Raw genomic sequence first — 18,394 nt, 5'->3', positions numbered from 1 at the left:
ACAGAGAAACCCTGTCTCGAAAAACCAAAAAAAAATTGTCTTCTTGTACCCACTGGCCTGGATTAATTAAATTCGCCTTCACGTGTAGACCACGCTGGCCTTGAACTTGTGCTCTCCCGCCTCCACCTCTCTCTCAAGTGCTAGGATTATGGGCATGCACTAACACATCTGCCTGCAATGCAGTTTTAGCAACCCTTTAAATTAACTACAAAAACCGACCAACTTCTGTTTTCAAGTTTGCCATCTCAAATTTGCCTGTTAGTATGAAGGCTTTAATTATCAGTGGGCCCATCAACACCTTGTTACTTTAATATCAGCTAGGCTGGTGATTACTGCATGTCACATCACCTGCCAGGACCTCAGCTGTGTGTGTCTAAGTGAGGTTAGCAATATTCAACTAATTAAAATCAGTATAAAAGGTGATTGGGTATGAGAATGAACTCTGAAAATGATTCCAAGTCATGTATAAATGATAATTTAAAGTTCTGTATTCATTTTCAGCCTTAAACTTAATTAGAAAATATTTAATAGTTAATGAAGAGTCACAGGAAAATGTTCAGGATATATTACTTTCTTATGGCACAAATAACTGAATATCCGAGTGGTTTGCACGGCAATGCTTCTATGTGAGGATTAGTGTATCAGCTGATGAATCAGGCTTGTTCCGGTTGGCTCGCCAGTGACATAGTCATCATAGTAAAGAATATTGGTAGATGTTTATAAATTCTATTACGTGAACAGGAATCTGTGACTACCCAGTCAGTGAACTAAAAAAACTAAAGTCAGGCAGAACACAAAAGCCCAAGGCAGGGAGAGCAACTATGGAATCCATGTAACCACGCTTTGCCTTCCAACTACAGAAATCATGGCAGCATCATATGGTGAGACTTCACGGGGCTGCATGATCACCCCTCATGCTTGTGGCTCAGGGAGTCATTACCACTTGAACAAAGTAGGCATGAGAGGGAACAGATTGTTATTTCCATCTGAGGACAGCAAGAGAGATTTGGAATGGAATTACTATTTAAAATAGTACTGTTGTATTTGTCTGTTTGCATGAGTGAAATATATTTAGAGCACTGACAGAATATAAACAATCGTATTTAAAGGATCAATTGCTAAAAGTAAATACAGCTAATTACGACTTCAAATACTCTTCTCCTATGTATGGATACACTGCCTAGAACATGGCAGATAGAAGGAATATGTGTTGAAAGAAAATACAAGTTTGACTAGGCTCCAAAAGATGTTTAGAATCAAGTAACATTGGACACGGCCCAAAAGTGTCTAAGTAGAATTTAGAATGTGTAGGAAACAGAAGACCCTCTATCAAATTGCACCTTAATTTGTGAGGCATCTCTGAAACAAGAATGACACAGTATTTCCTAGCAGGCTTTAAATGATCGCTTTCATTACTGCTTGCCACCATTTAGAACTCTGTTAAGTACTGTGATTCCAAAGGCAGCAAAGGAACAGGAAGAGGAACAGTGGTAATTAAATGAGGAGAGACGATTTATGCAATCAGCACAGGGCAAGGTGTGGAGGGGAATGCAGAGGAGGAAGAAACAGACTCTTGGCATTTATATTCAAGTCAAGGAGATAAAGAGTTTTCATATGGGAAACTAAGCTTAAAGTCTATTTAATCAAGATTTAGGTTACATGTCTAAAAATCTCATCAAACTATAAGAACTGCCTACTTAAAGCTTTTGTGTCTAGTTAAAATTTATGACCATCAACTAATTTCTGTGTTAGCTTCAACACACACACACACACACACACACACACACACACACACACACACACAGCTAATCATGGGGGACTGGACAAATTAGAAGTGAAACTATAAAACAGACTAACTAAATGTGAAGAACGCTAATGAAAGAAAGGCCAATAAATGTCAGATACAGCAAAGAGTGGCTGGAGAAGATGGGCGCCGGAGAGGAAGCCGAAGAGAGCGAAGAAGCTGATTGGCTCAAGGAATGCAGGCATTAGAAGGGACTAGAGTTCACATATCCCTCAGTACTCTCAAGCGATGAGTGAGCAGACTGACATTCCGAGAGTTAGGTGACTTGTCCTAAGCCCAGGCCCAGCTAGAAAGCCCGGATCTGACCCCTGGACATCGGGCCATCACCGTATACAGCACTGTTGTATATCATGAATTCAAAGGGAAGACGAGGACTCTTGTACATTCCACAAAGACTTAAAATAACAGTGGAAGCAATAAACACCTAAAATCCTTTGGCTTTCTTAAGTATAATATAAATATAGCATTTAGCATTCATATGCACTTTAAAGCTATGCTGTGTAACAAATTCACTAATAGTAACTTACCTTTGAGAATTATTAAAAGTCTAGAGAATCAAGTTCTGTGTTTACCCAAGATTATTCTTTCCTATATAAAATGTCAAAGTTTCTACAAATAATATGTAGATTCTATAAGCCTAACATCAGATGCAAACATCTTAATGGAAGAACTGCTTGAACTGCACTGTGCTGTATCTTCAAATATAAGGTAGAGCCTTTAAAAAACGCTGCCTAACAAATGGTGACTAACAAATGGAATGACGCAAACTGACCTAATAGCTCATAAACTCCCTTGACTACAAATATGGGTTATAATGCTTAAAGAACAAGAATTCAAACTAACATTAGTTCCCATAAGTGCCATGGGCATTCTATATCCTAAATAAATTTAGTATTATAATAAGGTAGGTAAATGATTTTAAAACGAAAGAGCAGAACTTGGGGACTTTCCAGGCTGGAATCTGATCAGTGTCGCCTACAGGTTCTTATTTGTAAAATAGTAGTGATAATCCTACATCAGAGACTACAAATGGAGGAACGGCTAAATGGTGGGGCTGCCAGCTTGAACTCTGGAGGGTGCAAAGCATGAAAATGGAGTTCTGGGATTTAGGTCTGCTAATAATATACAACAAAGGAAGATTGGAATAGTGGGGGGAGCTCTGAAAAGGAAAGTAATTGCTTGCTTTGCTATAGGACTAACCAGTGTTAACACACCTCCCTAGTTAAATCCTTTTAATTTAATGAAAAAAATTTCCTTAATGGGAAAAAAGAAAAGAAATACTTTGTTGAGTATTCTTATGGCCAGGGTCTCTGAGAATAATATTTGAGAGCTTACTGTTAAAAAGTTCATTTTTATTTTATGCCCATATTATTTTATACCCAAATATATTAATCACAGATTGAAATTATTTAATGAGTGTTATTTCTGTCAAGCTCTAGGAAAACATCCAATCTGATACATGCATTGCTGGAAGAACATAAACCTCTGCTGTCCACTGGAAAGAGCCACACAAAGTCTAGTATTTAAGCCTGGCGACTGCAGCTTCAATCTCGGACAAATAAGCAAGCACAAAATGGCCACAAATCCCCCAGTTCTCAGAATCAAAGCTTCCTCTCATTGGGAGAACTCCCAGGACAAAATACCCTCCACTCAGTGGCAAGTGTTATGTGGGCAATCTTCAGACGCGCACAATGGCTTTGCGCTTCCAATTTCTTTTGCATGTTAGAACTGTAAGTAGATAAGGTTCTTATTTGGTGCAAAATGACAATAACTATAAATCCATTATTGAGAGAAGAGGGGTTAAGAAGCTCTTTGCACTTTTAAAAAAAAAAGCCTGTGAGGCAAACATGATGGGGCTGGACTAGTGAGAAGTGGGGAGATTAACGGTACAGTTCAGTTTTTCCAGACAGAAATTTAGTTCAGATTGGCTCTGTACAAATAACACGATTGAACAGTTGGAAAATATTAATTGTCTAACTTTATAATATGCATTTTTGGACACAGAAAAAAAGCTACTACTGGAAGTGAGGCATTCAAAATATCCCCCAATTAAGGATTTTTTATATTCCTTATATTTTAAGAGAAAACGCTGAAAAACTGTGTGAGATTTGGAGGGTCAAGCTGTGAGAACCTGGAGAGACTTAACTCAGGCTGCAGAGAATTTCAGAAACGTCTGGGCTGTGAAACCCAGGGAGGATGCAACCAGTGGGAAGAAGGGAAGGGATGCTGGAACTTGAGCTACAGGTGGGGGGAGAAAGGAGGCTGACACTGGGGTTCTCGGGATTCACTGGCTGTAACAAAAAGCTTGCTAACGTGACACCACGAAATTGAGCACCAGGATTTACGCCTTAGGACTCATATCTTTAAAGCAAGCAACAAATATTATTTGCTAACACCATTAAAAAAAAATCACCATCTACGATGCCATGCTACAGTATTTGAATGTAAGCAATTTCAGCTAGAAAAACGAAATAAAAGTTTACGGTCTAAATTGATGGTAATGAACAGATCTCAACTGGAGGTGGTGGCTGACACCTATATATTTCTAGCACTCTGGAGGCAGAGGCAGTGGGAGCAGGAGTTTAAGGCCAGCTAAAATTACCTAGACACTCTGTGAAGCCACCCTGGACAACATGAGACCTTGTCACAACAACCGCCACCCCTACCATTACCAAAAACACCACCAGCCACACTAAACTTCCAGATAACAAGATATGAACAACGCAATTAAAAGGCTAATTTCAGAACTGCTCTATCAACTAAATCATAATCGCTGGAGATGAGAAACCAAACTGACCTTGTTAACAAACCATGTCACTAATGCCTGAGTATCACTGGACTAAAATCTTCCACTTTAGATTTTGAAATTTACTTGTGCATGTGTGCATGCATGTGTGTTATTGGATGACACCTTGCTGGGGTTGGTTCTTTCCTTTTACCAGGTGGGTTCATGCTTGGCACCAAGCACCCTTCCCTGCTGAGAAAATAAATGCTATTATTTCCATGGTGCTTAGGGCTCTCCAGAAGCAAATACAAACGTAATATTTAAGGATATACTCTCTGACCTCATGTAGTGCTGGCTTTTCTAGTTCCTTAGAGCACATGGATTCTGTGCTGCTTTGAAGTTGGGATGACAAATGCCATATATTTGGCATGAATGTTTCCCCCTCTCCCACTAGATACAGATTTCCAGGCTTAAGACAACATTTTATGGCAGGTGATCAAATATAACCAGAAACGAGAAAAATCCCGTTTCCATTACTTCATCAAGAGCAAGGCACAGGGGCACAGGACTGGAATCTATATGGATGCCAAAGCTATTTGTGTGTATAGATAACTTATAAGCAATTCATGTAACTAGTAAAGCCCAAAGAAAAACTAGTTCTCCTTTAAAAACATTTCTTAGTGCTGGAGAAGGAAGCCAGCTTGCAGACACTAGGCAAATGCTCTGTCGCAGAGGTACAGCCCTCAGAACTAGTGTTTGTAGAGAGAAACAGGTGAAAGGGTATTTATTTGGATCAAGTTTTCAGAACAATCCTTGGCAATTTGAAATCATATGTCTTTATTCAATTTGGCTAATAAACAGTTGAATGCAAAAGTCCCACGTATTATTCCTAATCAACTCTCAGGGTTGAAAAGACGTAGATAACAGCTCTTTCCTCTATGTATACTATATGAAGTACCCACCTAGTCAGCCTATACAATCTCTACTAGGCTGGCAAACATGGAGTAAGTCAATTATTAAAAGTTAAGTAATTTTAAGTGCTATTCATTTAATTATTTTAGATAATTTGCTTAATGAGTGCTCCAGGGGAACAATCTACATTGAAAGCAATGGGTCCAAGTGTTCAATAAGTACCATAAACTATGTTATATTGTTCCTCTATGTTGTAAGTACAGGGAAGCCTCAGAAAGACTGTGAAGATAGTAGTGTTTTAAAGGAAATGAGTTTATTTTGTCTCACATATATATCTCAAGAAATAATCAGCATTTAAAGCCCTTAAGCCTATTTACCTAAACCATGAATCATTCATGTTACTTGATATACATTATAAAATTTAAGATTTGGAGACTAAAGTAATTTCCAGGTTTTTTTCAGGTCTTAGTATCTTATATTCAGTAAGCTTGTAAGTAGTTTTTTGAGCAATCATTTATTTTCCTTTACTAAGATTTATATGCCAGAATTACTTAATAAATTAAAAACATGCTTCAGTATCCATATATTTGCAAGATGATTTTCATGTCTTTATAATTCATCCCTGCCAGATATATCTTGAGATAGCTGTTGGAAAGTGAGAGGGAATTGGAAAGGTCACTAGACGTAATGAGTATAAAAAGAGAATAATTTATCAAACTCTAGTCAACTTAGAAAATGTTGCTTTCTATTTGTGAATCTCTCAAGTCAGTATAAATAGCAGTGTTCTTTCTATCAGGATACTAGTTCTAAATTTGTCTACTACTATCTTTGTAGGTCAGACAGTCTCCCATCTATCACAGTAGTATTAATGCCTCAGATCTGTAGCAACCATTTTTCTGAGATGTGTTAGAAATGCAGTCTTAGACTTCTCCTTATCCCATCATTCCCAGTGCACAGAGCTGGAGGTGGGTATCAGCGGTCTGGTGTTTTAACAAGCCCTAAACTTTTTAAAGACCATCATCCTAAAGCAATGGAGAAAAACATGGGCCTGTCAATGGGGCACTGGTTTTGTTGGCAATTCCATGTGACAGGGACTGGAATCATGTAGCCAGGATATGGAGGAAGGGTGAGCTGTCAGTCAGATGGCAGGAAAAAGTTGTAAGAAACAAGCAAACCTCTCATAATATTGATAAGATTTATTTTCAAACTAATTTAACATAACCAGTTATCTTCAGTCCATGAACATGAAACTGTAGCCCCATATAGTGAACAGTGTCTTTTCTGTCCCTAAGGACACAATCAGAATGATCCATCTATGGTCCCATCATCAGAACCCTTTCAACATTACTGATAATTACTTGAAATAGTCGACCAGGTTGAAGTTCAGCCTAGAATCTATTCTTAAGATTAGGTGAGTTCTATTTGTGAACAGCAACTTAAACCAAGTGAATAAATTTTCCTTTAAGATTGGTGAGATTAATAATCTCATTTATAGGGAATAGTTTTGGATAAAATAGTTCTCAGTAATCTGAAACTAATTTATTTTGAGTGGGGACGGATTATGTTTTATTACAATTGGTGTGTGTTTCTGAGAAAGTCTTACAGGTAGCTGGGCCTAATTGAGCATAATCTTTGTTTTGGGTGTCAATTTGTTTGACAAATATACTAGTTGGGAAATATGGAGCCAATTTTTAAATATCTGGAAAATTATAGTGAAGATAATGTTATAGATTACAAACAGTCTATATGAAGGGTATTATAGTAAAGCAGGTATTCAACATTGGCTATTAGCACTAATAAAACCTTTACTGATGCTTTTACCCCACCTCCAGATTGGCCTAATTTGTTGTATAGCCAAGAATGATCCTGAACTTTCTACTCATCCTAAATTATTAGCTATCTATAGAAAGGATGCCAAGAGTGTTCAAGTGAAGGCCTAGTCCTCCTTTCTTACAGTCCATATAGAGCTAGATTATTTCAAAAAGCAGCTCTGGCCTTATTATGTTTTAGTTGAAAAATAAATAGGATGAAAGCAGGGCCATGGTGGTAGAAAGTCATGCTCTTACTGAATTCCAGTTGGGTACAGTAAGTGGGAAGGGAAGATTATTGGTGAGCTGAATTCTAGAAGTCTTTTTTATACCTGGTTATAACATGGTAAACTTTTTAGAGTACTTACTAAACAACAATAGATCTCATCCTGTTAAGAGTTCTAGATTGTGAAATCATTGTTACAAATTTTACTGCCAGTGGGAGGGCGTGGAGGCCGATAAAGCAGTTTCTGAAGCAAATTAGCAAGAACGTTCTGGATTTAGGTTTTCTTTACTCTTAGCTCATTAATGTATGGTTTTGACCCGCTGTGAAGTTTTCACACTTCAAGTGTGTACTTTTAGGGAAAGCTGTTTACCATGTTTGGCGGTAGGCTGAAGGAAATTTCTACAAAACGACAAATGCAAAAAAATAACAAACCACACTGCTCTTTCCTGTTCCGCTGAGATTCCAACCGCCACCAAGAGGAGCAACTGAGAACTGCAAAGGAGAGGGAGGAGCAAACAAAGAATTCTGTCTACAACAGTCAATTCACTCTACGGAATTTGTTCAAAACCAACCAGCTGAATTGCTACTGTCAACCACCACCAGGTCAAAGACACGGAACCTTCTGCAAAAACAGAATTGTATGTGCACCAGTATTTCTAAGACAATCAAAATATTTGTGTGCTTGTGCTCTTTAAAACACAAGTAGTTACTCCTAATGCTGTCTCTGGTAAATAGTCTATCGAGAAAGGCATCATTCTCTTAACATGGTTTTGGAAGATGGTGGCATTGCACAATGGAGGACTAGAGTGCCCGCAAAAATGCCCCTATGCTCACAGCCTATCTACTCTCCACTCAGCAACCCTTGGATTTTCTCAAAGCTTAAACAGCAAATAAACCATTAGGATATTTAATCTTTGCACACTCCAGCAAGCACAAACGTATACAACAGATCCATTCTGTTCCAGGTAAGGGTTCTTCCTTGTGTTCAAGATCATTATTTGAAGGATAGTATTCAATATGGCCAAGGAACAGATGATCGAGGTCAGCACTCCACGCTCCGGGACACTATGACGACACTAGCCACATACACTTAGCGTTGTATTTACGATTATTTCAGGGGTAGTGTTTGGACAATGTTGCTAGGTTTTAAGAATTAGTTTGTCATGTGGAATTAAGAGATGATTATAGAATATATAGAAGAAACAAGCCACACTTCCTTCAAAAATGAGACTTCACATTTAAAAATGCTCCCCTCGAAATATAAAGCAGAAGATAACGGTAGTATAAAGCGTAAGACAATGTAGTTGGTATGCAGCAACTGTTCTGAAGGGTCCAAGACAGGACTTATATTTTGTGTGGCCAAGGAGATCCAGATGCCACACAATTGACACCACTGTGGCTTCTGGCTAATTTCCGGCACTCATATCCTTCACCTACTGACTCTTTCACACTCCAGTGATGCAGATTTTAAGTTTAGGAGTGAACCCAACACAGTATTTTTTTTTTTTCCCACATGAAGAATGTACCTCACAGAAATTGAATTACTTCTTCAGGGCCAGCTCATGTATAATAGAATCAGGTCTTACGACTTTCTCAGTTCCTCTGTTCAGGGTTAAGTCAGGATTGGGAATTGTTTTCCTTATTCACATGAGATGGATTTCTTGTTATAGAAGAAAAGAGCTACTGCCCTTTAGTTTCTTTTCTTTTTGCTACTTATATGCAAACTCATAAAATATATAATAAAATCACAAAGAGTATTATCCCACAGAACCATGTTCTCTATAGTACTTTCTGATGTGAGAAATTCTGGCTTTGGTTAGTTAAATCAGCCAGATTTATACCATTAATTTAATAAAGATTAAGAAAAGAAACTTTCTCTCCTTCAAAATTACCCTTTGAACAACTCAAATACTTAAATACTGTAAGAAATTTCAAAGGTCAGTTCCTTTGTTGTTGTTGTTTTAATCTTATTTCCTGGAACCCAGAAACTTTATAGAACGTAGTAAAAACAAAGTATAGGAGGATAAAGTAAGAAGACACACAATTGCTATCGAGTGTCTGAGTCAATCTTAAGAGACACTTTTATTTAAACAAGCTATTTTCATCATGCTCGTATAAGGAAGCACCTTCCCTGTCGCAGTGACTACTGCAGTCAGCGTGTTGGTGGCTGTCGCTGTATCCAACAAAAACAAACAATTTTCACAAAGGAAACATGAACAAGATAAAATTTAGAAAGGATGATTTATCAAGAACATCAAGGGAACTCTGACTAGAAATAAAAAATTACTAGTAATTTTGCACTAAATTTAAACACAATTAATTTTTAAAGATGAATTTGCCTTTTTTGGGTCTATTCTCTATAAATACAGAGAAATGTGAACACACCATTTAAGTTTAAACAATTTATGAAGAGCTTGGCCAACTTTACAGATCCAACAAAGGATGGTGAGTTAGTCATTAAATACGATGCAATTCTCTAATGATTTTAAAATGTTTAAAAGATCATGCCTACTGACACTATCTTTCTCCTGAACAGCAAATTATGCCGCCAACCACACAGATACTTACTATAAAGTTTAAACCGTGCCTTTCCAGTTTTCATATTTTGTTCTCAGAAAGTTTGCCAATACCAATCTATTAAAAGAATCCCTCCTGGGCTGAACGAGAGCTCAGTGGTTAAGAGCACTGATTGCTCTTCCAGAGGACCAGGGTTCAATTCTCAGTACCCACATGACAGCTCACAATTGTCTGCAATTCCAGTTCCAGGGGATCTGACACCCTCACACAGACATACATGCTGATAAAAACACCAATGCACACAAAATAAAAATAATTAAAAAAGAATCCCTCAATCCATGTTTAGGATGTATTTCTAATTCTGTTAGATCTTTTACCCTGGCTGTTTTTCTCTTATAAAACTGAGGGGTGCAAGGGCAAAATATTTAATGTTTCAGGTTTTTTCTTTCCTTTTCTGGGTAGGCAACAGAAAAGAGCAGGGGTCTGATAACGCACACCTGACGAACACGAGTTCCGTCCCCCATCCCCCCAGGAACGCCGGAGAGCTACTGGAGTAGTCTAACACTGGCCACTTGTTCCCTTTTGTCTAACCTTCCTTTCCAACAGTTCCATCTGCTATGCCACATTCGTCCAGCAGGTGATTTAGCTGTACTCATAGCCTCTTCCTGAGTTACCCCCTTTCCCCAAATCATCATAGTCCCAGGATTTCTGACAGACTCTAGGGCATTAAAAAACAAGGTGGGGGGGGCTTAATTGGGGGAGGGGGAAGGAAATGGGAGGCGGTGGCGGGGAAGAGACAGAAATCTTTAATAAATAAATAAATAAATAAATAAAAAACAAGGTGAAAAAAAAAAGGCCCAACTTTCTCAGGGTTGGGAATGTGGCTCAGTGGCTAAGTGCTTGCTCAGCATTGGCTTGGCCCTCAGTTCCCCAGACCCATCACACACACACACACACACACACACACACACACACACCCCAATTTAAGAAACAAACAAACAGAAGAATTAGTGCTTTAAATGATTAGCAACAGTGCTGTTTCTTTGTGGAATCTTGGATTCGAAGAGCTGTTAAATCAACTTTATACCTTTCCTATACAGATAAATATTTCATGTTAATAACGCAAGGGGTTTCAACAAAGCCATGACATAAAATCTTTCACGGCAGTTCTAAAGCTCATGTACTCATAATGACAAGGTCTTTGGATGAAAAACAGTAGCACAGTTAGTAAAAACCAAAAGCTATCATTTGTTAAAGCTTTTAAATATCAGTGCTTTTCATTAGAGAACACAGTTAACCTCACGCACCACTTGGCTATATTATTTAATATCCTGATCCCCCAGAACTAATGCGTTACTTCGGGAGAAAACAGCAATAGTTTTTGAGAGAGGAAAATAGGGTGGTATGGAAGGCGAGGTGGTTAGGTATGGGGAAGGAAACTAGGATGCGAAACTGCATATTCGTACACTGAAAATAAACACAGACATTTGTAATCTAAGTCAATAGCAATGGATTTACATACTATTTTCTTGATGTCTTTTCTGTATAACATAAAAACTAAATGATGTGCTAACCAAATAAAACATGACATTTAGTAAAAAGAAAAAAAATTCCTTAAATGCCAGACCTAAAGTGATACAGTCAGGTATGGGAAGGTGAATATGTTTAAGCATTTAAAAAGAACATATGTACACACATGTTTGCACATGACTCTAAAAGAAAACTCAGGAAATTGATAACACTAGTTGCTACTTTTTGCTGTACTTATTATTATTTTGGAGACAGAGTTTCCTGTAGCTCAGGCTATCCTCAGAGTTGCTAATTAGTCGAGGATGACCTTGAACTTTGTTCCTCCTGCCTCATCTCCCCAGTGTTGATGTGTGACCTGTGGTGTTGCAATTCTAGGCAAACAATGCATCAACTGAACTACATCCTCAATCCCATAAACCTGGTACTATATGAATATTTTTCCTCATTAAAAATGTTAAAACTTATTAGTAAAATAAATTTAAATGACTGAAAATGTCTGAACAGATTAGGAACAAAATTTTTCCATTATACGAGAAAATAGTAAAAATTTTCCATAAGATCTACCTATGCATATTTGACCATATTTCCTTTATGGCAGACTTACTGTGATTTAAAACCCAGTTTTCATACAAGACTGAATTGGGAAACACATTTTTCCTGTACTCCAGGGCGACAATACTGTAGACTACAGTCTCAACAGTATGCTAATTCTGTATTCTCTTCCTTTGATGAGCTAGCCATTAGCCACAAGTTCTCCAAGAAGCCAAGACATTGCTAAGGAAACATCAGAAAGATTTCAATAAATCTTATCTGGCAATGACAAATTTTTTTATCTGTACCGTTCTGGAGGTACAGAATTAATCTTAACTTCTTTTGACAAAACACCTTGCCAAAGATGTTTGATGTTTGGGTAAAGACAGATTTCAGATTAGGTGGCAACTCACCAAAGCCCTTACCTAAAGTTTGGAAGAGGATTTTATGGTTTCAGTAAAAGACACTTGGAAGGAAGCATGAAAAAAAATTTACATAAAAAAAATCTCATTTTTCAGAAAACCAATTAAAATTCAAATGAAGCCTCGTTCATTTAAATATTAAATAAACTATAAAACAAATGTAAAGGAATGACAATAAATACATCAGTTTTCAATGGTTGCTGCTGATTAAAAATGACTATCTGAGAGTATTGCCCAATTCCATCCTCTTCAAATTGTGCAGCTCAGATAAATGTTTATTTTACTGAAAATATTTGCAAAATTACAATATAAATACATGATTAATTATATTAAGATAAGATGACTATATATAATGTTTCTTATCTATAGATATAAAATGAATGCAATAAATATAGCACACTCTTGATGAATTGTTAGTACACAGTGTTTCTCAGTAAAGCACATACAACCTATTATTAAGCGACAATTATCTAGTTTTCAAATATACATCTTCAACTGTGTTCAGGGCAGAAGGATACACCAAATCCCCCACTTCCCTTTTGAGTTGGTGAAGGTTAATACTTTCGCAGATTTTAAAATATCCTATTTATTTAGCAACTTATAAAGCTCTTTATATTCCTTACTTGAAACTTTATTTCTTTAGTCTGTTGATCTTAAAACATCAGCTCACCGTACTTTTAACTCTAATGCTGTCACATGTACTGTCTTTTTATTAGTAACTTAAAACACATTTTAACAATGAAACAGAATTAGAAAAGGTATCTCGCCAGATTCCCCAATTTCATTTTTAGAGTATTATGGGAAGCCTCAAGCAGATATAGTCTGAAATGCAACACTAATCTGGATTTGGAATAGTTTGATATTATTCTAGTCCTTAATACAAATATGAAATCTACTTTAAAATTCATGTTAAGTGAGATATGTTTTAAAAGCATCTTCTGCCCTTCTCCATCACACCGACTTCATGGGAACCTGTTACAATAGTTCTTACACAAACATATGCATGCAAGAGATCACCCTACAGATTCTAACTACATAGTTACTGAAACACGTCCGGCCTGCCAAGTGGCGTAAATGTACATCTTCTATATACAAAAGGTAAAGTGCATTATTAAATTAGTGAACTGACAGATTGTCTGCCTGGACCATATAGCTTTCAAATAGACAAATGTGAAATTCTCCCATCAGAGCCAATTATTTCAAGAGGCTCTAAATAGCTTTTCCACCCTGTCATTTATTTATTTATTTTTTTGGCCATGCTCTTTAGTGCAAATAAGCTTGTGTTTGACTCAAGTTTAAGGGACATGGCAGTTTGGGGCTTTAAGAAGGAAAATAATACAATGTGGCAGAACTTGAATATCTTTATAATACATTGCATCTTTTGCATATAAGCGGCACGCTCGTGCTGCTTTCAATTGCTAGGAGCACGCTGCCAACTACTGAGGAACCCGTTTCCAGATTTTATACTATTAGCTTATATCATGACAGTTTGAGTCTGTCCACATTATGCTCGATTACTATGTGCAAACATCATCAAGGTTTTAGCATTATACAGTGAACTAGTAATTTTGGTTACTAACTTCAATGCTCTTTTTTTTACTTCGAACATCCAGTTTCCTTAAGAGTTTAATGCCTTCAAGGCAAGGATCCTGTTATTTTGAAGAATAACCATGTACATTTGCAGCTCCATTTACGTTACAAATGACAATAAATAAAATTTATATTGCACAGATAAAAATAGTAGTAGCTTATACGATACATGGCAATACACATCCTAAATCCAGATGTTTGAACTGGATCACATTTAATTATGGCTAATGAACTCTTGGGAATTTTAAGTATCAAAAAAAATCACATCATCATACCATTTTTCAATGAATATAACAACTATACAAAGGCAAACAAAGGATTGGTAAAAGTCTTAGTGATTCTAAAGTGTGTTCAATTGCCAGTATATATGTATCTACCCAATTTGAGTAGCTTTGAGATGGCGAGGACTTTGAAGTATACATACAACATAGAAAATCTGGCTATTTAACTAGTTCTTTACTTAAATAATTAATGTGAAATGAAGCTAATAATATGTATATACAGTGAATTAAATATATTTATCTTCATGTCTGACATAGTACTGTGTGTATGCACATATATAGGTATATACACACTCAAACCTTATCAGACTAAAAATCAAAAAGAAATCAGTTGGTCCTAATGGATAGATATTTTAAAAAGGAAGGTAAGATTTTAAGAGTGTATCCACTCACAGCAATAGTGATAGGAACAATTGAATAGTGGAATCTTCACAGCTCCAGTTTGCCGAAATCTGACAGGTTGATTACTATTAATAGGCACTATGATGGGCAGCAACAACAATCAGTAGTACAGTAATTCAAGTGCACATCACTCCTTCATATACCCCAAGCTACTTTTTAGCAAGCCTACAGAATATGTTATTTTACAGTTAGGACTGTTTAAGAACCCTTGCTACTTTTATAGCCGCAACACCCACCATGTGCTATTAACTTTAGAACTAACATTATCTTCTAACCTTCAGGTGTTCCAAAGTGATCCAGATGGTCAGGATGATAATAAACTGAGTGAGATTCCATCACAGTACTTCAAGAAATGTCAAATATAACCTGCAACCAACACCACTATGTGTGTCTGGGTTACTAGCTGCTTGTTCTTCAGTAAATGTAAACCAATGAAATCAATTTTCTTAATTCATTTCATAGTTTCCTTAGTGACCCAAGTATAACATGTTTGGGAAAAAGTTCTGGAGGAAAATTGTTAAAAATAAATTCTGAATTCCTTAGAGCACAGAAAAGCCACATTCTGGCCTCAATCCTTGCAGCCAGCTCTCATCAATGAGAACTGTATTTGGGGAGCTGAAATCAGTGTCTGTCTCTGAAAAATGATTATATGGACTTACGGTGGGGCAGTAACCGATCCCAGAACAAAACACAATTTCATTTAGAATAAAATGTATCCTGACAGATGAAATTTCAGTCAGATAATAAGGGGTGTTGGTACATGTATATTCTATACCCATTTGTTTAAAAATTGCTTGAGTGTTTAAAAATTCAGGTGGCACTTTCTAGAAAGTGATTTTTAATACAGACAAATGGATACGTCTTGTATAGAAGAAACCTCTTTAGGAATCCTAAGTAAGGAGCACCTTGGAAATTGCCTGAATTTTCCTTTGAGATGTTTAGAATCAATCTTATTTCCAAATATTATATTTCCCAGACTGTAATTTTGTATTCTAAATGCTTTTTTGCTTTTTGTTTTTTTTTTCTTCTCAGCAAAAAAGGGTTTTCCTTCTGGAGTTAAAGTATCTGTATCAATACCAGGTTTATACTGGAAGTTTGACACGGTCTTTAAGTGCAGCAAATGCTAAAGTGCTACTAAAATATATTAGGAGATGTATCTTTACATCACTCAACTGGTGCACCAACCCTATGAAATACATGAGTAGGGAAGCATAAAATACAACACTTCGAAAGTCCATGACAGAGTTTAAGGAAAAACGACTGCAAATTACCATGAAAGGCTAAAACATCAAAATTTCCATAGCAAAGCCACTGGGTAAAGCCTCCCTCTCCACAGTGACATAAACATAATTCCCAAAACTTTGGAAAGTCAATAAAATATGTAGTATAGGAAACAAATGAGATTGTAACTAGCTTGGAATAATCCATTAAAACCTTTCCATGGCTTTGATACGGCAACTAAAACTGTAGGGTTACCACAAAATTTGAAATTATTGAACACTCTATATACTAACTGTTAAGAAATATGATATAATATCTTAAAGGTTTAATTATCTAGTAAGAGTTGATCTTTTAGACTGGTACTAGTTAATATCCAGTTACCCAATGAACATATCCCTACTTTGCTAGACATATACTATACTTGAGGTCAATTCAATTTCTATTGTGGTAACTGTCTACAGGTAAACTTGGCGGCTTCTAACCAAGTATAAGTGGGACTTTCTTCGGGGCGAGGATTTGTTAAAGAGAAATTCACACTTTTCATAGTAAGTATATGCATCATTTTCAGGGTCATGTCATAGTGCAATGTAAATCTCAGCTATGGTGTTTAAAGGTCAGAATGTCACACTCTGTGCTGATCTGCATACTTCAATCGTCTGCAGCAGTTGAAGCAGCTAAACTATTTAGCCCTGGGGAGGCTGGAATTCCCATGAGGGGTATAGTGAGCTATGGATAACATAACATGAGAATCAGACTTCTTGAAGTATAAACTATTAGAGGTATCACTAATAACAAGGGGCCCAAAAAGAGGAAAAACTTCTTCAAATGATTACGGATCAGTACTTTTTTTTTTTTAGCCAATTAGTGATTTTTAAATTTTGCCTGATGGAGTTCAATGTCACGCTAGTCGAGGCTTTCTTGTTCTTCACCACTGGCCCTTCTGCCATCCATTCTCTTTTCTTTATGGCTGTTGCAAATTTTCCTCATCTCTTCTTCATACTTGATAAAATTCTCCCCAAACCTTGTCCAAGCTTTGAAGGGAACAGTAATAGTATTACGGTAAGGTGGCCTCACCTCACTTACCTTCAGGAAAATTCCATATTTATTAGAGCCCACATCAAAGTAGAACCTTTTATTGTCCACTCTGAAAGAGGTCCCCTCGGGGAGTTCAAGTGGCTCGTCATCTCCACATCTTCGTTCTTCTATATCTCCTTCGCCATAGTCTTCAATCAGCTGAACCAAGGCATCGCGGAATTCAATCATTCCTTGTGCTGGGAGGACAATAGTCTGTTCCTGACCCAAACTGTGGCCAAAATAACCTATCATGCCAGTGCCCCGCATCATGGTTTGTCTAATCCTCAGGAAACGACCTCGCTGATTCTCCTTTAGGTCTAGGTAGTATTTCCTATTGTCCCTCTCTATATAGTCTGTTTTGAGGACACTGTGAGGGTGCTCTTCGGACCCCACCGACACTGGTGGGGAGGGTGCAGAGTGCTTCTGCCGCCTCCTGGAGACTTGCTCTTTGCTCTGGCCATGCTCTTGCCTGTGGCCTTTCAGGCCCAGGTGGGCATAGTGTTCGATGAAATCGCCTAGACAGTCCTTCAGCTCCGCGGCCACCGATAGGGAGAGGGTCAGTTTACTCTTTCTGATATTGTCCTGCCGGCCTCTCCCTATCCAGACTTCAGCTATCTTTAGGAAGCGGCCCCGGGAGCTTTGCTTCACGTCTAGGTAAAACCTCTTTTTCTGGATGTCCACGCGTTTGGAGGCCAGCTCCTGGATTTCGGATGCGCCTCCAGCCTGATTAGGGGTGGCTGACGCGGAGTAGTGGGGGTAGTGAGAGTGCTGGGCCTGGGGATAGAGTCTACTCTTGCTTAGGCCAGAGCCCCCTACATTCTTGCCTCCGCGGCCACGGCCGCCGCCACCGCCGCCTCCCCTTCGCCTGGCTCTTTCCATCTTCAGCTGCAAGTGACAAACAGACACACGGGGTGGGATGGGGGAGGGGTGTTGAGAACAATCGCAGACGCCCCTGGGTCCGCACTGCCCCCGCCGCCGCCGCCCGGAACCCCCACTCCGGCCCGGCTCTCGCGCTCCGGATTCGGCCGGTTCCGCACCGCACCGCACCGCACACGCAGCATCCCTCGGCCGCCCCGGGCCTCCCGTTCCGATTCCCGCGTGACGCCGGCCGCCCAGCTCGGGCTCGGCAGCCCCAGGGGTCCCCCAGCCAGCGGACACTCACATCATCTCCGTCACCGCCACCGATGCCCTTCACGACCACCGCCGCCGCCGCCAGCTCTCGGCCCCTCCGCCGCAGCCGCCGCCCCCCGCTCGCACGCGGCCGCGCCGGCTCCTCGGCCGAGGTGGCAACACCCGCGCGGTCCCGTGGGGTCCGCTCAGCCGCAGCCGCCGCCCCCCGCACGGGGGAACA

The 18,394-nt window shown here is 38.6% G+C and overlaps 1 protein-coding gene across 3 annotated transcripts in view; it reads right to left on the bottom strand.

The window, feature by feature from the left end:
- Purg (purine rich element binding protein G) overlaps positions 1 to 18,283 on the bottom strand; it is a 31,834-nt gene extending 13,551 nt beyond the window's left edge. The window contains exons 1-2 of one of the 3 annotated variants that reach the window (XM_026786968.1): positions 18,206 to 18,283; positions 17,044 to 17,928 (exon numbers count right to left, since the gene is read on the bottom strand). In XM_026786968.1, coding sequence (XP_026642769.1) covers positions 17,044 to 17,922 — 879 coding nt within the window. In that variant the 5' untranslated portion in view covers positions 17,923 to 17,928; positions 18,206 to 18,283. Of the gene's footprint in view, positions 1 to 12,735; positions 17,929 to 18,205 lie in introns of those variants that run through there. The other 2 variants (XM_005362510.2, XM_005362509.2) reach the window with 2 other exon arrangements.
- Positions 18,284 to 18,394: the final 111 nt, after the last annotated feature.

This window comes from Microtus ochrogaster, linkage group LG7_11 (genome assembly GCF_000317375.1).
Source record: "Microtus ochrogaster isolate Prairie Vole_2 linkage group LG7_11, MicOch1.0, whole genome shotgun sequence".
Classification (NCBI taxonomy): domain Eukaryota; kingdom Metazoa; phylum Chordata; class Mammalia; order Rodentia; family Cricetidae; genus Microtus; species Microtus ochrogaster.
Note: the sequence above shows the minus strand (reverse complement) of the source record. Positions and strands in the feature narration are given on the sequence as shown.